Here is a 26,674-nt window from a genome sequence, read left to right as displayed (position 1 = left end):
GCTGTATGTCACGGTGCTGCTGTCAGCGCTGTATGTCACGGTGCTGCTGTCAGTGCTCTGTATTACGGTGCTGCTGTCAGATGCCTCTATCACGGTGCATGTGTCATTCCGGTATGTCACGCTGCTGGTGATCATCTCCTGCACCCTCTTCTTTGCCTACCCTGGTCCCTGACCTTCCCTCTCCTCCATTGCCTTCATTAGCTCCATAGTCCTGAATTGTTAGAACAATTTCCCAAATAAAATAAAAATGCTTGTTGTTATCGATCCCAAATTCACCTCATACATGTATTATGTCATTGTCCAGATGGTGGGACTACGTTTTACCCCCTAATAATTACCACGTGGCCGCAAATTCGACATGAAGGTTTGCAAAGTTCGCCTCCCATTGAAGTCAATGGGGCCCGCGGCGAACGTTCTGTTTCGCGAACGTTTGGGTCCGTTCGCATTTCGCGTTCGCGAAACGTCCCGTCGGAAGTTCGTCCATCACTACTTGTGTCATCAAATTGGAAGGATACGGGGAAGGATAATGGATTGTATACTTCAGGTGACCACTTCAGGGAGAGATGCTGAGGTTGGGGATAACGCATCTAGGTCCACCTTCAGATAACCGCAATATTAGGTCTTCACCGCTACAAGACATTTAAAGTAAGCAAACAAAGGGATCCAGATCCTTTTGTGTTGCGTTTGTAACCACACCATACCAAATTTTGTCAAACTTAGCTGGGCATCATCTGGCGAGATAGGCCACATTGTATAGTGGCACCGCTGAGTTGACCAATGATTTCCATGAATTCAAAGTGGTTGTTTCCATTTTATGAGTAAAGCCTTCATAGCATAAAATAATAGACATCCTATTAGACCTCTGTCCAAAAGGCCTGGATCCTGGGAAAGGACGATAACATATGGCTAAAGTCAGCATCTGCTTTACCACACTTCCAACAGTTGGAAGAGGAATTTGGGATAATTTTGGATAATCTTTGGGGTGGCAAATATACCCTGTGAATCAGTTTAAATTGTATCAACCGGTCTCTGACAGAGATAAGTTGTAGAAAAGGATACTCCCAGGTGTCTTCCCAGTCTTCTGAATCCAAATCAAGGATCTCACCCTGCCACTTGGGGAACAAATCCTCCAGACCAGAGTTGACTGAGGGTAATAAAGCTTTGTAAATGGTAGAGGTGGGTTTGACCAGAGGGATATCCCCTAATGTGGATTCAAGGTTGTACTGAAGCTGAAGCACTAGGATGGATCCAAATTGGGTAGTGAAGGTGTGGCGAATTTGAAGATATCTAAAGAATTGGTGATTATTAGTAAGCCCACATTTCTCCTTAAAGGAATCAAAGGATAGAAGGGAGCCACTAATACAGATATGCTTGTATACCTTTAGCAGCCCAGAACCCTGGGTTTGGGACAGTCAGAAACTCTGATAAATGTGGGTTGAGCCACAAGGGGGTGTCCAGCCATCTAGTGTGAAGGTCCCCTTGGAGTTTACATACCAAAGGTTGCCAAACCCTGATCATAGCCTTCATGGAACGTGTGAGAGGAAAGGATGCCCTGACACCCCTACATAAACCATTTATCAGCGCTTCGTAGGAACCGAGGTGTGCAGCCTCAAGGACTACAGCAGCATTGGTATCATCAGAGGCAATCCAGTTCTGGACGCGTGATAGTAGTGCAGCAAAGAAATACTTGTGAAGATCCAGACAGGCTAGACCACCCTCTGTCCAGGGCCTTTTGAGTATAGATTTATTTATTCTGGGGGGTTATACTTCCACAGAAAGGAGGTTATAACGGGAGTCAAATTTTTGAAAAAAGGGTTTGGGGATCCAAATTGGGGAGTGCCTCAGAGCATAAAGAAAAACTTGGAGGAATTTAATTTTAGGTTCATCCGGCATTTGAGGGATAATGGCAGGTTATTCCAAGCTCAAAGTTTTAGTTTGAGTTGGGTGAGTAAGGGGTATAGATTTAATTTAGCAAAGTCAGAGACCCTAGGGATAATGTTAATGCCCAAATATCTGACAGAGGAGGTCCAGGTCAGTAAAACAGAGGGGTCTGCATGAAGTTTTGCCTCTCAGCCCAGATAATTCTGAAAATTCTGAAATAATATTCAGAGCAGCACAGAGGAAGGGTCCCAGGTCATTGAGAAAAAGCATGAGATCATCCACGTATAGAGCAAGTTTTTCAGTGATAGGGCCTACTTTAATGCCCTTTACTGAGTCAGAGTTCCTGAGGGCCAATGCCAGAGGTTCCATGACCAGAGCAAACAAAAATGGGGAGAGGGGACACCCATGCCTGGTTCCTCTCTCTACTGGGAAAGGATCAGACAGCAGGCCCCTAATTTGATTTGCGCTATTGGGGATTTATACAATATATCTATCCACTTGCAGAAGGAGGGACCGAATCCAAAGGACTGATGAACTAATTTCATGTATTACCATATTGAAGGCTTTTTCAATATCTAATGCAACCATTACACAGGTTTGGGAATGAGAATTTGGGAGCTGCAGATGAGTGAGAACTCTTCACAGGTTGATGTCACTGGATTTTTCTGGCATGAATCCGGTTTGATCAGTGTCAACCAGTTCAGGCAGAACTCTGACCAACCTAGTGGCGAGGTCCTTGGCCAGAATTTTTAGGTCATAGTTTTTTTTAACAGAAATGTTTACTGTAGAACAAATCTGAATTACAATGTCATGATCGATAGAAATACCATACAGACATAAAAAGCAGGATTACGTCAGTATCAGCCTAGGTATCTAACACCAGTCCAGGGGGATACCTGGACTGGGGATTAGAGGAGGAAGGAGGGTGAGTAAAACTTCAGGTCTACTCTTAGTACTTTAACCATTAGTGTCTATCTACCCCGACCAAACCTTATTGAATTTTGTTGGGCACTGCCTGCTCTCATATGTGAGCCCGTAAAGGGGTAGTACCGAGTTTATTGAAAGGCACTAAGAGTCTCTTGTGGATGGCTCTGCCGACTTCCATCTTAGGAGTATTTCCTTCCTAGCATAGAAAAGGGAGAATGTCATACAAAGATTAGTGTACCTGTCTTCCTGCACATCGCCAAAGTGACTCAGTAGGAGAATCAGGGGGTCCAGCGGGATCTGTGTCCAACTCACCTTGCTCCAGGTATCAGCGGCTGCCTTTCAATAGGGTTTGAGGCAGGACCAGACCATATGCCAGAATGAGCCTACCTCCTGTCTACATCTGGGGCACAATGGATATCGCTGAGGGTATATGCGGGCTAGTCTCTGTGGGGTGTAGTAGGCCCTGTGGAGGAATTTGGATTGAATAAATCTGTCTTTTGCCTATATCAGCGAGGGGATAAAAGGGGACACACAATTCCCCCGCCCCATTCCTCGTCACTAAGGGTCTGTATGTCTATCTTCAACTTTCCAGAGATTGGGTTGGTTTAATGTTGTGGGCTACCATCAAGTAAAGGTATAGAGAGGAAAGGGGTTTCCCCATCTGATCCCAAAATGATTGTTTCCGGGAATTGGGTCCTAAAAGCATGTCTTAATTGCCAGTATCTAAATTCCCGTGAGTTGGGTATCGAGTACAGGGCTTTCAATTCCTGAAATGTCATGAGTTTACCGTCCTTAGTGATATGTTTCAAATTCGTAATCCCTTTCCTTACCCAAGATCTATGCAGAGCCAATATCTTACTTCCCATGGGATGGGTCTCTTGTAGAAATAGGATATGCGGCTTGTGGGACTCTAAAAATTTGAACATTAAGGAACGTTTCAATTTATGATTCAGGCCTCGTATGTTCCAGGAAACTAGTCTAACATCAGACATAGCCATCATGTGATAAATTCAGATAGTTAGCAAAGATCATTGCTAAATCTTTCAGTAATTACTCTAGAGAAAATTCCCTCAGCAAACAGAGATGCAGAAAAGGAAATAAAATGGTGATAAGCATGACCGTGTAATCAGACAAGCAAGCAGTTTCAACCTTAGCAAAAAACTCCCAACTACTTAGCCAACACCCCAACATAACTGGGCTAGTAGTTTATTCCCTACACTTTTATACCAAAACAAAATTGCCTACTTGAGGCTCAAAGTTCCAGGGAAGACCCCTGATGGTGTCTGGCCTGTAACAGCAGGCGAGGGTGAGGGGACATGTATCCCATAACATCTAGTGGGCGACCGGATAGTCCAGAGATGCCCGGCGTGAGCACAGTGTCATAGAGAAGGTATGTTGATTTATTTTGCTGTAGCTCAGATTAGCTAGGATAAAGTAAGATCAGGAGAGTGCATCGCCCCAACTTTCGATAAGACTGTGGGTACAACATGAGTCAGCAAATGGAAGGCCAGCCTACCCCCCACTGCAGGGCATGCATAGAGGACATCCGCTAGGTGGTCACTAGGCTGAAGAAGGATGTCAGGCAGCTGGGTAAAGGGGTCCCCCTGCATGCTCCCACTGCAGGAGAACGGTATCGCTCCACACGTTGTAATATGCTGAATTGATCAAGCATCCGTGAAACATGAACAAACGAACCTTGGAACAAAAACAACAACCAGGATTGTAAATTGGAGAGTAAGCACAAAGATTACTGCAGAGATAGTAACCAGGTATCTGCCTCATCAGGAGATTCAAAAACTTCACCGAACCGCTATGTTTAACTCGCAGGCAACTTGGAAAGAGCATGGAATATTTGATATCTCGTTCCTGGAGCCATTTTCTGACATCAGTGAAGGTCTTGCGACATCTTTGTAAATCTGCGGAGAAGTCAGGGCTTCTCCGCACCATTGTATGTTCATAGAAAAGGGTGGGATGCTTACGGACCTCCCTGAACATGTGATCTCGGTCTTTGTAAATTGAGAAACCTCACTAGGAAGGGACTCGGTAGAGCCCCAGGGGTGCCCTGGCCAGTTAGGACTCTATGGGCCCTTTCCACCACGTAGGTTGGGGGACCTCGGTCAGGTTAAGAAGGGTCTTAAAGAAAGGCTCGCAAACTCAGCTGGATAGTCCTTCTTTGCCCCCTCAGGAAGACCTAGGACCCTGACATTCCTCCTCTGAAGGCGGTTTTCCGCATCATCAGATTTAGCCACCAGTGATTGGACGGTGTGCTGTAATGTGAGGAGGGCAACATCATGGTGGGCAGTGAGATCCTCTGTGGTAGAAATCCGCGACTCAATCTCAGAAAGTGTGCCCCTGATTTTATTCAAATCTGCCCTGATGAGCTTACATTCCTCAGCCAGGTGATCAATGCAGACCAGTAAGGAGGTTCTACTCTGTTCTATGGCCACAAGGATAACAGTGGTGTCACTTGCCTGTGGTGGTGCCTGCAGAGGTGGAGAGGCCATCGCGTTCGCTGCCAGTTCCATATCTGCTAACAGTGCTCTAAATTGATCCAGAATGGTGCTGGGACACTTGTCAGGCTGTGCGGGCGCCTTTTTGGTCACTGATTTGCTTTTTGAGGGCACGAGCAGGTGTTCTGGGGATTTTCAGGCTGAACTGCAGGGTGGTGGATTTGTCCCGTTAAGAGCGGGAGAGGGAGAACGAGACTTCCATGCAGGGGTGGCAGACACCTGAAATCAGTGCACAGCTGAGCTCCTGCCCTGAGGCCTAATGGGAACGTCTGATAGCCCCCAGATGCTGCACCCCTTATCAGCCCCCTCCAGGGATGTTGCCACAGGGATGGGAGTGTGAAGCGGCCGCTACAGCAAGAAGGATGCAGGAGGCTCCATAGGCCCAAAGATGTCGGTGGGCTGTGTGTGCGTGGAGCCGGCCTTATGGTACCATCCGACAGCCCCCTGATGCCACGCACCCAATCAGACCCTCCAGGAATGTTGCCACAGGTCTGGGAGTTAGGGTTGCCACCTGTCCGGGATTCACCTGGACAGTTCAGGTTCAGAATCATGCGTCCAGGTTTCAGACTGCCTGAAACCGAGACACATTATTCAGACCGGACTATGGCTTCCAGATACATCTGGATGAGAGGTACTGACTTACAAGGGATGAGTGAGCTCACCATCCATCCCTGTCTATGACTGAAGTCTCCCTCCTTCTCTCTCCTGCCTCTGAGTGAGTAAACTAAGGTAATTCAGGGTTCTCAGAGCACCCCTTACATCAGAGTCCTCCGTACATCAGAGTTCTCAGTGTTCCCCCTTAAATCAGGGTTCCAGAGCATCCCTTATTTTAGAGTCTCCAGAGTTCTCCCTTACATCAGAGTCTGCAGAGTCTCCCCTTACAGTAAAGGGAACTTTGCGAATTCTGATGTAAAACGGGAACTCTGTGGATTCAGATGTTAAAGGTGAATTCTGCAGACTCTGATGTAAAGGGGAACTTATGTTATTAACTTCATATGATTAGAAATGTTATTTAATAGCCAAATATATGTGTAGTTTATACTATAAAAAAAAAAATTGCTGTGCGTCGCTAAAGTGTTCGGGTTTGCCTTAAAGAAAAGGTGGTAACCCTACTGGGAGAATGGGGTGACCGCTCTTCCCGCGAATCGTGGCACCAGAGCATGGAGGATGCAGGAGGCTCCGTAGGCCTCAAAATGGCGGACAAGCAGGGCAGCTGTAAAGGCTTACCAGGGTGCACTGTGGGAAGGATGGTGATGGATTGCTGCAGGATAAACGGAGCTCTTCACAAGCACATCCTCTTCGGCTCACATCCAGACACGCCCCCTCCTACAGGCTTTACCAGACACTGATAGAAGTCACAAGACTGCTATACACTGCTGATGAGAAAAGGTATTTAGCTGTTTATATTTACGAATACATTTGCATTTCCAGTACTGTGGGAGACCAGATATAGTGAGTGCAGGGTGCCGGGTTTAGTAACACTTTAACTCTTGGAATAATTGGGGGATGAGGTTTCCAAATTGCAGCAAGGTGTCATCCAACGGCCAGGCTATGGAAACTCTGCAAACTGTCCTTGTTCTGGGGTTCTAAGTACATAGGTATTAACATGGTTGTAAACCCTTAAATATACTCAGTGAATTGACTGGCCTCAGATGATACACAGAGATGAAACAAATCCCCCTATATAGATTGTACCTGTTTAACTGCACCCCCTTCTTCTCTACATCTATTCAAAGTGCTGAATTTTAAAGCTTGTCTGAGCATTCAGAAATAAGGGGGTGGAGAGCTGAAGTTACACTGCAGAGCTCAGTGAGGAGAGCTTTGATAGCAGATTGGAGGGACAAGACACCCCCCTCTACACAGCACACAGGGGCAGATCTGAGTCTGTCAATCAGCTGGAGCTCCCTGCCCTGTCACCATTATTCTATTGGTGTCAGGAATACTTGTCACAAGTGATTCGTGCTGATAGCAAAGGAACGAAGCAGCAGACAAAAGTGACAGTGCTCTGGACTGAAGCAAGTACACACTATAGAGGGATATGCTTTGTTCATATTTAATTTCTGAGGTTTACAACCAATTCAAGTCTTTGGTTTTAAAGTATGGACCAAGTGTTCTCAAATCCTTCTATTGTAGGCTCAGTCTGTGCCCTTTATGCTTTGTCATTGGGCATGGTAATGATGTGACATGGTCAGTATGAAAACATTTTATTATTATTATTTTTTTTATGGGGTTTTAAGAATTACTTTAAGTTTTCATTTTAATCTTTTAGATCATAATTTTAGATCAAATCAAGTATTTTTTTGTATCCAAACAAAAAGAAAAAAAGATGCATTTGTGTCCAGTTAAAAAATCTTGTTTTGATTTGATAAAAAAAAAAAAAAAACCCTTAAAATGGATATGTATGTGGCTAATATTAAGCTGGGCTGAAAGAAAAAAATCCAACAGATTCCTCTATCCCCGGGGTCAGCAACCTATAGCCCGAGGACCACACCTAGCCCGCCGCCGCTATGTCCAGCCCATCAGTGCACGTGATGAATTCACGTGCACCCGGCCCGTGGATATTTTAACCCCTTCACACCAACGGTTGGCTTTCTTGGGATAACAACCGATGCGGCTAAGAAGCTGCTTGACTGTTATCCCATGCAGTCCCACCGATCCCGACCCCTTACCACGTAATCAGCTGTCAGCCAATGACAGCTGATCATATGATGTAAACAGAGTCGGTAATCAACTATTTTTTCTCCTCACTCTGGTAGCATGAGGAGAAAAAAAAACATCACCAGCGGCTGTGTGAGGGACATCAGTCTCAATTGTGGAGAGCCTCTGCAGAGGCTTCTGTGCCACCTACCATTGCCCACCAGCACCACCTACCAGTGCCCACAGTGTCACCTACCAGTGCCCATCAGTGTTACCTACCAGTGCTACCTATCAGTGCCCATCAGTGACATCTATCAGTGCCACCCAACAGTGCCCCCAATCAGGGCCCATCAGTGTCACCTTATCTGTGCCTATCAGTGTCGCCTTATCTGTGCAGCCCATCAGTGCAACCCATCAGTGCCCATCAGTGCAACCCATCAGCGCCCATCAGTGCAACCCATCAGCGCCCATCAGTGCAGCCCAACAGTGAACATCAATGAAGGAGAAAAATTACCTGTTTGCAACATTTTATAACAAACTATGAAATATGTTTTTTTTTTTAATTCCAAAATTTTTTTTTCTTTGTTTAGCAAAAAATAAAAACCCAAGTTCTGATTAAATACCACCAAAAGAAAGCTCCATTTGTGGGAAAAAAAGAATAAAAATTTCATCTGTGTACTTTGAATGACAATTGCGTGGTCATACAACACTGTATGACCGCGCAATTGTCATTCAAAGTTTGACAGCGCTGAAAGCTGTAAATTGGTCTGGGCAGGAGGGGGGATTAAATGCCCAGTAAGCAAGAGGTTAAAGCGGGAGTTCCGCTGTTTTTTTTTTTTTATCTAAAGTCAGCAGCTACAAATACTGCAGCTACTGACTTTTAAAATATGGACACTTGCCCGTCCGCGATGTCGGCACCCAAAGCCATCTTGGGTATGGGAATCAGGAAGTGAGGCCCTACCTTATATAGGTATCTGTACCCCCCCCCCCCCCCGAATGGTGCCAATTGTGGCACCCGGAGGGGGGGAGGGTTCCGATGATTAGAAGTTCCACTTTAGGGTGGAACTCCACTTTAATATATTCCGTTAAATAAATATCCTTTTCTACAAACATACATCTATCTATACTTTTCTCAATACATAAGTGCCTAAAAAGTCCTCCTAGGGGTATTTAGTTCTTTTCTAACAATTTTTGGATGTGGCACTACTGAGGATTCACTCACCGATTTCAGTCTCAAAGTAGGCCCTGCACTACTTTAGTCAGACTTTGATGCGTCTTGAGGTCCATAGACCTCAAGGTTACACAGGCATGGCTTCAAGTCACGTTGAAGTTTCGTCAAAGTCCCCCCCCCCACCTTCATATTCCTTTTTGCTGAATATAGTGCTTCTAAGCACAATGTACATTGATGAATAAATAATTCATTATAAGCATGCCTCCGTAGGACCCAATGGCATAAGCTCCATCAGTAACAACATTCTATAGAATGCTTAGAAAGTTTCCCTTAATTTGCTGCTTCTCGTATGTGTCGGCTGCCTTTGTCAGCTTATTTTTTTCCTCCACCTTTACCTATTGTGTGTTGCAGCAGCATGAGAGCCCTAATGTGTTCCTTTCATTTCTGCTTGTTCTGTGTTTCTGCTCTCCCGGCTTCCTCTTCTTCATCTGCTAAAGATTTTACAAATACCCGGCGTCCCGCTGGTTATTGCATTACAAGTTTTTCTTCTCTGCTTTTTTATTTTAATGTGTCTTTTGTTCATTAAAATCTCAGGAAATACTTCCTCTGAGCTTAAAGGACCGATCTTGACTTGGAGTTTATGCAAGGGTCAAAATGCATTTATTGTAACTGTGCAGGCATTAAATATTCATAGTTCCCCTTATTTACCATGAATTCAGTTGTTGAGCTGACATTTCAGATTGAGTGTCGGGGTTTGAGGTCACTTAAAGTGTTACTAAACCCACAACAGTAAAATCATTCTGTAGATGCAATAAAACATGCTTGTTATACGCACTGTGGTACCTAAGGGGTTATTATTAAGGGCCTAAGGGTTGCCAACTGCCAGGTTATTTACTGACAGTTTGTGAAAATCTGTGATTTTTTTTTTACAACTGCCAGGGGCTGATAATTTCATGCTGTGTTGACTTTTTAAGTGTAAAGCTAGCAAATGACTTTGTTATAGGTATTGTCAGTGTTTCCATATCATGTTTATACTGTTCAAATATTCACTGTGTTAGTTTTCAATAGGACTTCTGTCATTTCTCAGTTTGCCAGTAAAAAAATGTGTCTGTCAGTAAATTTTGTCAGTAAAAAATGATGCGGGAGGTTGGCAGCCCTGGCCACCCCCATCAAATCATTCCCCGCATCTATTAACGTTTATACCGCCACCCCCTCCCTTTAGAATGTAAGCTCTACGAGCCGGGCCCTCCTGTCCCTTCTGTATTAAACTGTACTGTAATTGTGCTGTCCTCCCCTCTACATTGTAAAGTGCTGCGTCAACTGTTGATGCTATATAAATCGTGTATAATAATAATAATAAAATTCCACTGCATTGTGTAAAAAAAGGCTGTTTGATCCTGTCTTCTCTGATCCTCCTCTTCTTCCGCAGTCTCCAATCCATCTCATGATAGAACAGAGCTGTGGAGGCACTCTGCACATGCTCAGTTTGGTGTATTGCTAGAGAGGGTTTTTTTTTTGCATGTGTGTAGCACAGGGCCAATCAGCACTGTTCAGACAGAGACTCAGGGGTCATACAGCCCCCAGTCAGAAGAGAATGAAAACTCCTCCTACAAATGCTTGTAAACCCAAGGGGAAAAACAAACAAACCTGCAAGACAAAGGCATAATGAGCTAGTATGCATCGCATACTAGCTCATTATGGAATACTTACCTTAGATCGAAGCCCCCGCAGCGACACCCGGCACACTGCTGTGACCAGCGACATGTCTCCCAGAGTTATTTCCAGGTTTGCAAGCTCTGGCGCTGTGATTGTGTCACAGGAAAACTACAAAATTTTCCTCAACTACCAATGGAAGAGAATTCCCCATAAAAGAACTGATTTCTTGCAAAAGCACGCATGTGACATATGTCATAGAGTGCCCCTGCCACAAACAATATGTAGGAAGAACTACACGGGAACTACATGTAAGAATCGGGGAACATATTAAAAACATCAGAAAAGGATATGACAAACATAGTGTCTCTCGGCATTTTAGAGACTTTCATAACCAAGATCCTAAACAAATGATCTTCTACACCATTGATAAAATTAAAGGACATTGGAGGGGAGAAGACATGACTATTAAAATTTCACAGAACGAAACAAAGTGGATTTTTAACCTGGAAACTTTACACCCTGCAGGAATGAATATAGACCTGGATCTTAATTGTTTCTTAACCAATTTTTAACCTCCAACCTCTAATTTTTAATTTTTAATCTTTAACTACTAATTTTAATCTGCTATTAATATATTTGGAATTTTTATTTAAGAACATTTCCAGGTCGAATGTAATAAATTCAACAAACCAAAAAATCTCATACCTGCTAAGAAAAGGGCAGTAAGACATTTCCTTATTCACCATAAGACGGAAAATATTACCATTACTTCTAAAGTCTTTTCCTTTCCAATCCTTCCCCCTCCCTTACATGCAACTATAGACACATGTCCTTTGGGAATGGCTCCAAACCCATCCCTTGCATATCCATATACATGATTCTCTATATAAGTTTCTATACTTACCATTATTATTACATGTAGTCTCAGGGGTCAAACACAATTGGAGATCTGACACACCAATCAGGGGCAAATATCCTCCACCCATGAAGCAGACACATATGGTAGTCAACCAAGGTGTAAAATCACATAATTAATCCAAGGTGGAAATAAGTGATGGACTCCACCTCTATTAAAAATTAAAGAACAACACATGAATTTGGGTCGAATGTTATTTATTCAAAAATAAAAATAAAAATTAGAATATTTCCGGTAAAAATATATGGTAATAATCAAGGCATTCTCAATTTGGTCCTCCCTTAACGCATTCTTGTTTCCCATTTTTACAGACTTTTTTGTCTATTTATTTATTTATTTCTATATACCTTCTACATTTTTTCACATCTTCTTATACTGAATACAAATGGTTTCTTTTTAAAGCATATATCCTTTATAGGCCAAATCCCTTACATAATAATAATAATAATGACTACTTTTTTATATACATATTTTTTATATATATATTTTTTTATTTTTATCCTTATAGGAACATAATTTTTCTTTTAATAAATAATCTTCCCTTCTCCAAGTATTAAATAGGCCCCGTCTTGTTAAATTATTGACATAGCGCAGTTGCAATAGTGAGAATCTATTTTAACTCATTCCATAAGTAACGTTTATAGCATAGTCGCAATAGTGAGTATTCACTTTAATTCAATATAAGTTTTCCATAATTAAATGACCCGGTAACATAAATAGAGAATCGGGTATCCCAACTTATTATCGTTTTAAATCAAGTCCCCACACAATATCTATCTAGCTTCTCGTTTAAATAAAACCATATCTTTTTTAACACAACCATCTTCTCTACTAGTTTCCTCACTACAGCAGTTTCCACATTCGTTTTCTGGTTTTTGTTTTGTTTTGTTTTATTGTTTAGTTCCTGTGCATTAGAATTTGACTCTGATAAAGTCTGAGCATAGAGTGGGTCAAGTTGCAGCTTCAAACATAGCGGTGTATTGTCCATCGTACAAGCAGCGAATTAAATGGGCATTCCCTGACTGGAAATGGCGGCGACTGACCGCGCATGCGCAATAGGAACATCACACGGCGCAGTACTAAAGAATGAGGGTATTCCCTCACTAAAAATGGCGGCGATTGACCGCGCATGCGCGATAGGAACAATACACCCTATATAAAGCTAAAGGTGTATGAAGATGGCCGCTCCAGATGACGTCTGTATGACGAAACGCGTAGGGCGTGGCCAAGCGACGTACACCTCTAGCATACACCAGGAAGCTGAGCGGGACTTTTAAAACCGTCTTAAAGCTGTAACACAACCGCATTTGCAAACTCTGCTTTTGTAAGTAGTTTTAATCTTTTGTGAATAAAAATGAACTTTTAAACGTTATCACACTATGGATATGCCTCTCTTTTAATTAACATAACGTGGCACACTATACTCACGGAGAAACGAGGGATCCCCAGTATTGCATCTGAAGCAAGCCAGAGAGCGACACAATAGCTGATATTGTGAAGGCTGATCCACCCCGGATGGGGTCCTTTTTCCGGTGAGAGCATAATATAGAAGTGACCACTGAACACGGGAAATAATTTTGGAAATTATCACTTCCCTCTCCTTCACGCACGGAAGATTCCGTCACTCACCAGAGACTTTTATTTTTATTTTTATATTTTTATATTTTTATATTTTTATATTTGTATATTTTTATATTTTTATTATTTTTTGCAGTGTGTCAGTCATCACGAAATTATTCCTGATTATACTTTGCATGATATTTTGTGCAAAACACCTTATAAACAAAATATAGTCACCATATTTTTAGTAGTTCTAAGATAACACATTTTGTTTTACTCCATATTTTTAATTCACGTATGATAACATATAGCTATTGGCACATGTAAATTCACTGGCACTTGCACTTTAGCAGCATACTGTTTGAGTCACTTTTGGATAAGCAATTTCCACTTTATGGTTTTTTCCATGTCTTTTATTTAATTGCCAGCACGCTGAAAATTACAAAGTCTTTATGCACAGGTCTATCACTTGCACTTTAGTATTATTAATAGTAATATTCGGATGAGCATTTTCTATTTTATGACTTTTATTCTATGATTTCCATTTAATTGCCAGCACGCTGAAAATTACACATAACAGAGTTCTCACGTACAGATTTGTAGTGGTATATGGTATAGCGCCAGGTCTATTTCCTCTCTTACCCCTTTCAGTATCTTTCCACCCGTTTGGGTGGAAATAAATAGAGGCTGCTCTTACCCAATTTTTCATATTTATATATATTTTTACCTTTTGTATTGAGTGGTCCATAGCGCAATCTAACCCCCCCCCCCTAATCCTGGCGCTGTGATTGGCCAGAGCTGCGATGACGTCGCTATCATGCGCCGATAATGGCCCAGCAGCTGAAGAAATGGCACAAGCGAGCCGTTTCTTCAGTGTGCATGTGCCGATGATATCGGCACATACTAATACAGTGAATATCTCCTAAATGGTGCACCACTTTTATCTAATTATAGGCTTACCTGTAGGTAGAAGTGGTGTGTAAGGGTTTACAACCACTTTAACCAGACACTGATAGAAGTCACAGGACTGCTATATACTGCTTATGAGAAAAGGTATTTAGCAATTTATATTTACTAAAATAATTGCATTTCCATGTTCTATGTACTGTGGGAGACCAGATATAGTGAATGCATGGTCCTGGGTTTAGTAACAATTTAAAGTGGTTGTAACCCTAAAAAAGACCCTGCTCCTTTAAAACATGATAAACAGCATAGTGCTTGTGCAGTGTCATTTCTCCCATTCTATGCTGTAAAATACCTGGTTGATCCTGTGTTCCCCTGTGTTTGCTGACCACGGTAATCATGGCTGCTGATCCATGATACTGTGGTCAGTTTATGTGCCTCCATCATCCTGCTGCTCTTCCTCTTACCCTCTCTCCATACATGTCAGCTATTGAGTCAGTGATGTGAAAGCCTATCTGCTCCCTGCCCCTCCCCTCCTGCTGCTATTCCGTTTAAAGTCACTGTGCCTAATTACTAGAATCCCCTCTGTTATAGGAAGCTATGTTGCATTGTCTTTGTTTTTAATTATGTAGCTCAATACCTTATTTCAGAGGGCCGCTGTGTGGTCATGTGACCTCCCACCACTCTCTTCCCGGCTGACGTAAGAGGGGAATCTCAGTCCCTCCCATTGTAGTCCTCAGATTGGGGAAGAAAAGAGGTCACATGAGCGCACAGTGATGTTCTGAGATAAGGTATTGTGCTGCAAAAAAACAAAAACAAAGACATTGTGCAACATAGCTTCCTATAACAGAGGGGATTCTAGTAATTGGGCACAGTGACTTTACAACCATGTTAAAGTCAAAAAGTTGATACCACACACATCTCACTTGCCTCACTTGCTTTCTCCTGTGAGAGCCCAGCTGAACTTTTACAGTTTGTCATTCTTCTTAGCCCTTGTACACACGGTCGGAGAATCTGTCGGAATGCGTCTTATCGGACCGTGTCGTCAGATAATCCGACTGTGTGTGGTATGCATCGGACTGATTCCATCCGAATCTCCGTCCGACCCAATTTTCCAACATGTTGGAAATATTTCCCGACCAACTGGGCCGGACGGACCTAATCCGATCATGTGTAGAGCATTTTGATCGGACCAAGTGCCACGCATGCTCAGATCAAATTCCTACATCAAAGCTATTGACTACTAGCCTGAATGTAGTCCCATCGTAACGAAATTACGTCATCACGTTCTGAAAGATCGTATTTTTCGCCAACTTGGCCCGACCGTGTGTATGCAACAGTTTCGGACACAATCCGTCGGACTAAATCCGACGGGCAAAATCCGACGGATTTGGTTGGCAAAATCTCTGACCGTGTGTACGTGGGCTTAGAAAGCAGCCACAGGTTGCACCAAGTAAATAGATACATGTCAAGTTAAAAAATTGCGTGTGCCCATAAAGATGACGGCCAACTTCGGGAACCCTATATTTTCCATAGGTGACACTTTAAAAGCCCTTACACGCCATTCGTTTAGAATTAACCATGAATAATAGACCCAGAATTAGTGTTCTCACTCCACCGTGTGTGGAGATATGTAACCTGTAGCACACGCAATGTTATCTTACATAGGCTCCCCTGACATAGTTACATAGTCAGGTTGAAAAAAGACACAAGTCCATTTAGTTCAACCATAAAAAATAAAAAAAATTATCAAACAATCCCATATACCCAATCCTATATCAACAGTTGATCCAGAGGAAGGCGAGAAAAACCTAGCAGAGCATGATCCAATTTGTTACAGCAGGGGAAAAAATCCTTCCTTATCCTCCAACTTTACCTATAAATGTCAGTACCCAGTTATATTATGTACATTTAGGAAAGTATCCAGGCCTTTCTTAAAGCAATCTACTGAGCTGGCCAGAACCACCTCTGGCGGGAGTCTATTCCACATTTTCACAGCTCTTACTGTGAAGAAACCTTTCCGTATTTGGAGATTAAATCTCTTTTCCTCTAGATGTAAAGAGTGCCCCCTTGTCCTCTGTGTTGACCGTAAAGTGAATATCTCAACACCAAGTTCACTATATGGACCCCTTATATATTTGAACATGTTGATCATATCCCCCCTTATTCTCCTCTTCCCAAGAGTGAATAAATTCAGTTCCTCTAATCTTTCCTCATAGCTGAGCTCCTCCATGTCTCTTATCAGTTTGGTTGCCCTTCTCTGCACTTTCTCCAGTTCCCCGATATCCTTTTTGAGAACTGGTGCCCAAAACTGAACTGCATATTACAGATGAGGTCTTACTAATGATTTGTACAGGGAGGGGGGGGGACGAAATTATATCTCTCTCTCTGGAGTCCATACCTCTCTTAATACAAGAAAGCACTTTGATCGCTTTGGAAAACGGCAGCTTGGCATTGCACGCTATTATTGAACTTATGATCTACCAAAACCCCCAGATCCTTCTCCACTACGGATTTCCCCAGTTGTACTCCCCCTAGCATGTATGATGGATGCATATTTTTAGCCCCCAAGTGCATAACTTTACATTTATCAACATTAAACCTCATTTGCCACATAGTCGCCCAATTAGACAGAGCATTGAGGTCGGCTTGTAAATTGGAGACATCCTGTAAGGACGTTATTCCACTGCATAGTTTGGTGTCATCTGCAAAGACAGAAATCATACTTGTAATCCCAGTCCCAGACCCAATATCATTTATAAAGATATGACATGGGTTTACGTTGTATGTGCATTATGTGGGGGTGGGGCAGGCTCAAACTTTTTCAGTGGAGTAAAGCGATTAGGTGTAATATTCTTTTTTTACACTTTTTTTTTCCGTCTGAAAATGTATTTATATTACATAGGTCAGGGTTTCTCAACTCCAGTTACCAAACATCCCAACAGGTCATGTTTTCAGAATGCTCTCCTTGCCCGGCCTGTCAGTTTATGTGGACGGCCATGTCTTGGTAGGTTTGCAGTTGCGCCATACTCTTTCCATTTTCGGATGATGGATTGGACAGTCCTCCGTGAGATGTTCAAAGCTTGGGATATTTTTTTTATAACCTAACCCTGCTTTAAACTTCTCCACGACTTTATCCCTGACCTGTCTGGTGCTGTTTGTTCACTAAGGTTCTTTAACAAACTTCTGAGGGCTTCACAGAACAGCTGTATTTATACCTTGATTAAAGTGTATGTAAATACACACTATGCAAAACACCTCTATGGACAGTAAATTAAATATGTGTTTGTTTTATAGTTAGGTGTTTTCCCGAAAACAATTCTGATACGTTTTTTTTTATATATTTGATTCGGCGGTCACATGATCATAGCTCCCAACTGTCCCTGATTTCGAAGGACTGTGCCTGATATGGAGCAATGTCCCTCTGTCCCTTGTTCCCCCTCGTTCATCCCTCATTTTGGTCTGATCTATATAATTGTATATAAAATGCACTTTTTATCTTTCAAAAAGTGTTTCCCAGTGCTAAACCTTTCATCTAAATTCTAAATTGCTGCATTTGTAAATTTTAAAAGCCAATATAAAGGAACAGTAGTGGTAAAAAAAGAAGCTCTTGTGGATTTAATTAACCTTTTGTTTTGGTTAATTCTCCTTTAAGAGGGTGTGGCAGGGAGCACATCCTATGCCTACATACATTTTCTAGTAGGTGTCCCTCATTCCCATCTCAAAATATTGGGAGGTATGTATGACCGCAAATAGATTAATAAGAATGCGGCGCTACCTAAAAAGTGCTAAAACTTATAAATAAATAGTAATCCCAAATTCAATATAAATCAAATAATAACAACTAATTGAAGCATGGATATAATAAGAAATGAATCAATGTAAATCATCCAGATTAAGATACGCGTGCACGCAATAAATGTGCAACAATTAGTGAAAAAAAGTCAGTGAGAAATTATCAATCCAGTGATTAAATAGAAATAATTTGCATAGATAATCCAAATGTAAACAAGCATATAAAATATATATATATATATATAAAAAATATATATAAAAATATATAAAGTGAAAATCCGTGAAAAAAAACAAATATAGTGACTATTTAAATAATCAATATACACACGTGATTGTCCATAAATAAAGTGCACTGATGACTGGTAAAATTGCAAAAAATATATAAATAAAGTTCATGCAAAAAAGTGTAAAGAATCCATTCCCAAGAGTGGCAAATCACTGCAAACTTCAGTGCTTAATGGGTGCACCAACTATTTTCCCCAGCCTCTCACCTCCAATAGCTGGTAAACAGGCACTGTGTAAAAGGATAACTGCTGGCTTCTTAATCATTCCCTTTGAAAAAGTTACGTTCTGTAACGCAACGCGTCAGGGAAGGAATTTGGTGTCGGACCTATCACTTCCGGTTTACGGCCGAAACCGGAAGTCCGCGGTTGCTGCACACTTTGCTGTATTTGTGAATGTAAGTGTGGATTTTACCTTTTATTTCAATAAAATAGCGAAGATACTACACATGAAAGCCCTCTGTGTTTTTCCATTTTATATGGCTTGGATATCCTGGAGCTATTGGGAGGGCATATAATATATAACCTTACAGTGAAATACAAACAGCGGTGGAGCAGTGTGACTGAATGATTAAGAAGCCAGCAGTTACCCTTTTACACAGTGCCTGTTTACCAGCTATTGGAGGTGAGAGGCTGGGGAAAATAGTTGGTGCACCCATTAAGCACTGAAGTTTGCAGTGATTTGCCACTCTTGGGAATGGATTCTTTACACTTTTTTGCATGAACTTTATTTATATATTTTTTGCAATTTTACCAGTCATCAGTGCACTTTATTTATGGACAATCACGTGTGTATATTGATTATTTAAATAGTCACTATATTTGTTTTTTTTCACGGATTTTCACTTTATGTATTTTTATATATATTTTTTATATATATATATTTTTTTTTTATATGCTTGTTTACATTTGGATTATCTATGCAAATTATTTCTATTTAATCACTGGATTGATAATTTCTCACTGACTTTTTTTCACTAATTGTTGCACATTTATTGCGTGCACGCGTATCTTAATCTGGATGATTTACATTGATTCATTTCTTATTATATCCATGCTTCATTTAGTTGTTATTATTTGATTTATATTGAATTTGGGATTACTATTTATTTATAAGTTTTAGCACTTTTTAGGTAGCGCCGCATTCTTATTAATCTATATACCTATTTTTTAGTGCAGAGATCACTGTTTTTATGCTGGCTGCTTCCTATGCGCATCAATTTTGTATATTGTTTTATGACATATTAGGTGGAGCGCACTAGTTTACTCTTTACACATGTATGACCGCAAAGACTCTTCTGAGTTTTATGTCGCGGCTGATGGGGCTTGCCAGTGTTGGAGGAGGGGCGGGCCGCTAATGACTAGATATGTGCACTGACAAAAAATGTGTTCGTTTTCGCTTCTTTCTTTTTTTTGCTTTTTTTCAGAAATTCGAATTTCTGAATTTTTGGAATTTGAAAATTCGGACATTCAAAAGTTCAAAAATCAGAAAATTCAAAAATCTGAAAAAAAGAAAGAAAATCTGTAAAATTCGAAATAATAGCTAACTATTAAATTATAGTTATTGGAATTCCCTTTCAATTTTGGCTGTTAGTGAACGTAACGAACACAAATTTATCTGAAGTTATGAGTTATCCAAAATAAGGAATGCCGCATCTAAACAAATGGAATGGAACAAATTAATAATAAATAATAATAAAAAGGTTTTATTATTAATATTGTTATTTATTGTTATTATTATTACGGCATTCGTTATTTCAGATAATTTGTAACTACAGATAAATTCGTACTCGTTACGTTCACAAACAGACAAATTTGAAAGGAAATTCCAATACCTATAATTAAATAGTTATTATTTTGAATTTTACTGATTTTCTTTTTTTCAGATTTTTTAATTTTCAGATTCTAAAAATCTGGAAATTAGAATATCCGAAATTCGGAAATTTGTAATTTGGGATATTCGGAAATTCGGCATTTTCGGAAATTGAAAAATTTGCTAATTTCGGAATTAACGAATTTGTTAAAATTTGTTAAAAAACAAATTCGTAATTAAACAAATTGCACATGTCTACTAGTGATGTCTAAGCCCTTGTACACAGGGTCGGACATTCCGACAATTTTTTCCGATTTTGTCAGACGGATTTTGTCCGAAACTTGTGTTGCATACACACGGTCGGATAAAGTTGTCAGAAAATCCGATCTTACGTAACGTGATGACGTTATTTCGTTACGACGAGACTACGTTCAGGCTAGTAGCCAATAGCTTTGGTCTAGGAATTTGATCTGAGCATGCGTGGCACTTTGATCGGAATTCTCTACACATGATCGGACAAAGTCCGATCGGATCATGTTGTCGGAAAGTTTTACAGCCCAGCTCTAAAATTTTGTCCGTCGGATATTCCGATGGAAACAGTCCGATGGAGCCCACACACAGTCGGATTATCCGACAACACGGTCCGTGTACAAGGGCTAACACAATGGGGAATACTTTCTTCCTCTGTTTACATTGCATTCCGGGAGCTTGCCTCTTCTGCGCTCCAGGCTGTGAGCAACATACACAGAGGGTAAGTCCTTTCTCTGTGTATATCTTCCACTGTCTGCACCCCTATTGGCTTCAACTGCATATGACAGGCTGTGATTGGCTGATGGGTCACAGCCTTCTTGCAGCAGCGGCAATGGCCAGGGGGAGTGTCTACTGACCTAACTACAGAGACACAGGCTCACCATGCTTACGTGTGGCATGCCTGGATCTCTAGATAGACGCAAACTGACCACGCTAACACTGATGTGCTTCCGTGCTTAAGGTGGTCAGTTTTGAAATGAAAAAAAGGAGGGACTGACAGATCCCCAGTTATTTCTCCCTGAAGAACAAACTGTAACAAAAGAGGCCACTCTTTCTTGGAAAGACATACCCTGATGGACAAATAATAAATAATAATAATAAAATGGCTAAAATAATTGTAAGGGTTACATACGCTTTAAATTACACATGGGTGGACTCTATTTACTAATTAGGTGAGTTCTGAAGGCAATTGGTTCCACTAGATTTTAGTTAGGGGTATATCAGAGTAAAGGAGGCTGAATACAAATGCACGCCACATATATTTATTGAAAACCATTTATCATTTTCCTTCCACTTCACAATTATGTGCCACTTTATGTTGGTCTATCAGATACAATCCCAATAAAATACATTTACATTTTTTGGTTGTAACATGACAAAATGTTGACAATTTCAAGGGGTATGAATACTTTTTCAAGGCACCGTATCTATATGTAGATGTACACCAAATGTGCCACAGTCCTGTTATGAGTGAACCTCAAAGGGTTATCACTTCTTGAGCCGCGTACACACGGGGCGGACTGTCTGGCCAACTTAGTCCGTCGGATTGTTAGTTAGTCCGCCTGTAAAAGAGCTATAAGAAGGCGCGGTGGCCCGGCAGAAGAACCAAAGAGGGGGACAAGACCCCCGAAGTCGGGAGAAGAGGCCGGCGGCGAGGAAGAAAGCCGGACTCCTCCGCTAGCAAAAGAGCTACAAGAAGATAGCGGAGGAGTCCGGCGAGAAGACCCCCGAAGACGGAAGACCCCCGGAGCTGTGCAATAAAGTATTTTATCTCGTGTGTTGTGTTTTTTTTGTACTTTTATTTTACAGGTGAATGGGTAGGGGTACATTGTACCCCATACTCATTCACATAGGGTGGGGGGCCGGTATCCGGGGGCCCCCTTATTAAAGGGGGCTCCCGGATTCCGATAAGCCCCCCGCCCGCAGACCCCGACAACCAACGGCCAGGGTTGTCGGGAAGAGGCCCTTGTCCTCATCAACATGGGGACAAGGTGCTTTGGGGTGGGGGGGCCGCGCGGCCCCCCCTTCCCCAAGGCACCCCCCATGTTGAGGGCACGCGGCCTGGTACGGCTCAGGAGGGGGGGGCGCTCGCTCGCCCCCCTTTCCTGGCCGGCCGGGTAGCGTGCTTGGACAAGGGTCTGTTGTGGACTTGGGGGATTTTTTTCGGCGTTGGGGGTTCCCCTTTAAGTCCATACCAGGCGGCGGGGCCAGCGACGTCTCCTTCGCGGGCCCCGCCTACCTGGAGACGCGCTCGAAATGAGCGGACTTTTCTCCGGGCGGGAAAAGTCCGCTCATTTCAAAAGTACGGCGGACTAGCACACACACGGGCGGATTGTCCGCCGAAATGCGAGTCCGACGGACAGTATTATGGAAATTCCGAAATACTTAGTCCGCCAGACTGCACGCTGAAAAAGTCCGCTGAAGCCCACACACGAGCGGACTGTCCGCTGAAATGTGTTTCGGCGGACTAAGTAGGCCAGACAGTCCGCCCGTGTGTACGCGGCTTTGGAGTTCTGTGATTTTTTTTTTAATTCCAACATTCTGTTTTTGTTTGTCCTAATAACACCCCTGGTCTGGACCATAGCGATGGACCCACGAGGGGGAAGAAGATTCTCTAGCAGACGCTGAGCACCTGTCAGCGAGATTGATGAATAGAGCAACTCGGCGAGCCGGCCCAGTGCCTGTGTTTGTACGCAGCACAATCTCATTAGCAGGCCCTGGCGCGAGCGCCTTCCATCCAGATTGCTTGCAGTAGTCAGACACTTAAAATTCTCCTACATATGAAGGGAAATCAATGGAGAAATACTTAGAGGATTCATTCTGCCTCAGTGATGGCCGACACATTCACAGCTTCATGTTTTTGATCTTTATTTTTATTTAAAACTGACCTCTCGCCTTCCCTTCAGTCTTGGCCAGCCCAGGTTCCTCTCCTCTACTGAAATTGCTTACTCTGATTTCACTGCACACTGTGAGCTTCTTGCAGTGTGCATTAGAGGTTGCAGCGGGTCAGATACAGCCTGCGGGTCAGATACAGACATTTTCTGGCAAGAGGGCATCCAGCATTATCTAGCCCCCTGATACCAAACCTGTGGCCCTTTGGCACTTTGTGTGCCACCCTTGTGGCCCCTACAGACACCAATCCATGTTTCCTTATTGCCCTGTTAGCAGTCTAGTATCATGACTGTCTTTTGAAACAGGTTACCATTCTGCAGCAACTATGTCTTTTATCATGTTTTTAGTCTCTGACCATCTCTTATATCATGTCCACCATCTCTAACCATCATCTGTATGATGCATACAGTCTCTCAACATCTCTTGTATCATGTCCTCAGTCTCTAACCATTTCTTGTATCATGTCCACAGTCTCTAGCCATCTCTTGTATCCTGTCCACAGTCTCTAGCCATCTCTTGTATCCTGTCCACACTCTCTAGCCATCTCTTGTATCCTGTCCACAGTCTCTAACCATCTCTTGTATCCTAGACAAAAGGATGTATATATGACAAGGCTGGAGGTCATATCAATCTAAATAATGAAAAAAGTGCCACATCCCAGTTAAGAATCATTGCAAAAGAGGGGGGAAAAGGTTATGAACAATGGGGACTGGAGGGTAACCAACCCCCGGGATTTTATCAACGGCACTAAGTATGATCAATCAATATTTAAAATCAATTATAAATGTTATTCAATGTACAAAAAGCATTATTTGAAACAAGTGATTTTCATCTATTTTACATATACAGTACAAAATACGGGTATACAGAAATAGGTATATGAGCCTCGAAGACTACATATGTTACCACATTAGTGTATAATTCAAACTGCATTGTTTTTTTCTACATGTTTCGCTCAGATAGAGCTTCCTCAGGACAATTGCAGCGTATAATATTCTACAAAAGAACAAGAATTATATAAACAAATTAATTGATTTAGAAAAGAAGTACAATAAATATACATAAATAAGTTTTGTACATAGCAAAATCACAGAGGGTACAGAAAGTATTAACCGATGTAGGTCAACACATTCTGATCAAATAACTCTAGTGGTGGAGTTCCTTCCCAGACATCATTGATGGCTGGAGAGGAACGCAACCACCACCCTACACGTAGAACATAAGGACATAATTAGCAAATCAATGTTGAATACCATAGTAATTTTCCGAACCGGGGGACACATTAACCCTTTATTTGGGTGGCGTCCCACATATTCATAATTGTAAGGTATGAGTTAATATCGTTCTCCTCTAAAGAGAACGATAACAGAATTGAGACCAAAAAACAAAAAACAAAAAAAAAGTAAAAAGAAAAAGTAAAATAAAATAAAATAACGATGACATTCTAACATACAAATATTATGCATGAGAAAAGTTATGAAAAAGAAGTATCTGAAAAAAATATATATATTAGTGTAAAATAGAAAAACAAGGCAAAACACAGCCTCTTACCCCATAGGTCTAATAGATTAAAGTGCTTTGGAGTCGTGACAGTTTGTCTAAATTGTGTATTGTTTCTTAGGATAAAGACCAATTATCTTATTTTATTCTGTCATCAAATGAGCAGATCGCGGTGAGGGCACCATTAGGGATCTCCCAATCAACCCCCTTGGGGATCTGCAGAAGCACAAGAAATAAATATGTAATGGGCCAGTTCAAATAAAACATCAGAATGGCCCAATCGATGCTCCAAACATACCTGATAGAACCCTGATGGTATTTATAAATAAAGTAGAACCAGTTCAACAAGCCCGATATCAACAATCACCGTGTATTGTCAGACATGGATTAGATAGAGTGTAGTTCAGGCACAGAAGGTCTAACAATGCTGATTTCTAAAGAAAAAATAGAAAGAGAGAGAACACAAATGTTCCAATCACTATTGCAAGAGTATCCCCAAGCGATCATCAATGTGATCCCCTCAGAGCCTTTCCTTTCCTACCTGTTCAATTGAATAGTGTGTGGTCATAAAGGTTTGGGTGCTCCTCCGCCCGTTCAGCAGCTCCCCACGTCAGCCTCCATCACTAGTTGAGATGGTACTGACTGGGACCCGCATTAATAACTCGTGCTTCCAGCCCGGCGGCGTCTGACGTCACCGCCGGGCTGCGGGCACACCTGTTGAGAGGATCACCGTCCCGCGCGTAACGATGACTATTGCGCATGCGCGAAGGACGTAGGTCACGTCCATATCGCGCGACGCCCATTTTGGATTCTGGCAAAAAAAAAAATTTTTTTGCCAGAAGATGATATATCAATCCATGTACTCTGACAATGACCTAATATAAAGTCAGAGACATGCAGCCCTAATGGCTGAAGGCCAAATGCCAAGATCTTATAATTAGATACATCGAAATAGCGAGTAACCAGGGGTAAGAGTGAATCGACATTATAAGTCAATCACCATACACTCCTGATTTCAACAGGATGGAAAAAGTGAAGGGTACTCGCAACCAATCGGCCGAAAAAGAGGAGGGGGAAAAAGACTCCCAATTGAAAATGGGGCGGGCTGACTGAACCCCTAACCAGTTAGGGAGGGTAGAGAGTCAAAGCCCGCCCCGGGGTGCCCGTACAGACCCCACAAGGAAAATTACCTAGGAAATCCCTTTCAGATATGGCATTCATCACCGTAATCCGCAAAAAAAATAAAAAAAAATAAAAAAAACCATTTTACTAACACTTGTTAAAGAAAAGGTTTGAAACTAAAAGCATCATTGAGTCCCGGAGATCGAGTAGCTTTCAAATTAAATATCCATCTAGTTTCTCGTTGTAGGAGAGTCTGATTATAATCACCCCCTCTTTCTCCTGGGGGGATATGTTCTAAAGGAAAGAAGTGCATGAAGTTATCATTAAATTGATGATATAAGCCAAAATGTCGGCTGATTGGAGTCTCCATTTTCTTCCCACGCACCAGGGACACATGGTCCCTGATGCGGTGGAAGAAGGGACGTTTCGTCTTTCCAACATAGAAAGCATTGCACTGGCAGACCATAATGTACACAACCCCTACTGACTGACAGGTCACAGCAAATTTGGGCTTGAATACATGGCCATTGGGTAAACGTATGGATTTTGATGCATATAGGTATCGGAAAAAGCCACATTTGTGGCAAGGGGTACAACCTGTTTGTCTGGAACCCAACCTTACAGAGGAAGAAAAATGACTTTGTACTAAAGAGTCCCTCAGAGATCGCGACCTTCTATATGTGACACCCGGATATTCCGGGAGATGTTTGGCTAAAAGGGGGTCACCCTTCAAAAGGTACCAATATCTCTGAAGGACTCCCTTAACTTGCACATGTTGTTCATTATATGTAGTGATGAATCTGACCTCTTTATTGGTCTTTGGTGGTCTATGGTTATGTATTAATGAGGCCCTATTCTGTTTCTTGGCTTGTGCATAGGCCCTTTTGAGGCATTTGTTACTGTAGCCTCTTTGACGGAGGCGCAACCTCAGCTGCCTTGCCTCTAGGACAAAATCCTCGTGACTGCTGCAATTTCGTCGTAGACGAAGATATTGTCCGTATGGGATACTCGCTATCAGAGGGGACGGGTGTGAGCTTGATGCCTGTAGGAGTGAGTTTGCCGCAGTTGTTTTTCGATGGA

At 42.0% G+C, this 26,674-nt stretch overlaps 2 protein-coding genes across 2 annotated transcripts in view; one reads left to right on the top strand and one right to left on the bottom strand.

The window, feature by feature from the left end:
- Positions 1-10,890, bottom strand: part of LOC143941264 (uncharacterized) — a 221,326-nt gene extending 210,436 nt beyond the window's left edge. Inside the window, 3 exon segments of the mRNA XM_077463301.1 lie at positions 996-1,325; positions 3,668-3,718; positions 10,837-10,890. Coding sequence (XP_077319427.1) covers positions 996-1,325; positions 3,668-3,718; positions 10,837-10,890 — 435 coding nt within the window.
- Positions 1-26,674, top strand: part of RAB27B (RAB27B, member RAS oncogene family) — a 380,975-nt gene that overhangs the window by 28,193 nt on the left and 326,108 nt on the right. The window lies entirely within an intron of this gene.

The sequence above is a fragment of the Lithobates pipiens genome, unplaced genomic scaffold (genome assembly GCF_037356315.1).
Source record: "Lithobates pipiens isolate NorthernLeopardFrog02 unplaced genomic scaffold, aLitPip1_a1.2 Scaffold_3, whole genome shotgun sequence".
In the NCBI taxonomy this organism is placed as follows: domain Eukaryota; kingdom Metazoa; phylum Chordata; class Amphibia; order Anura; family Ranidae; genus Lithobates; species Lithobates pipiens.
Note: the sequence above shows the minus strand (reverse complement) of the source record. Positions and strands in the feature narration are given on the sequence as shown.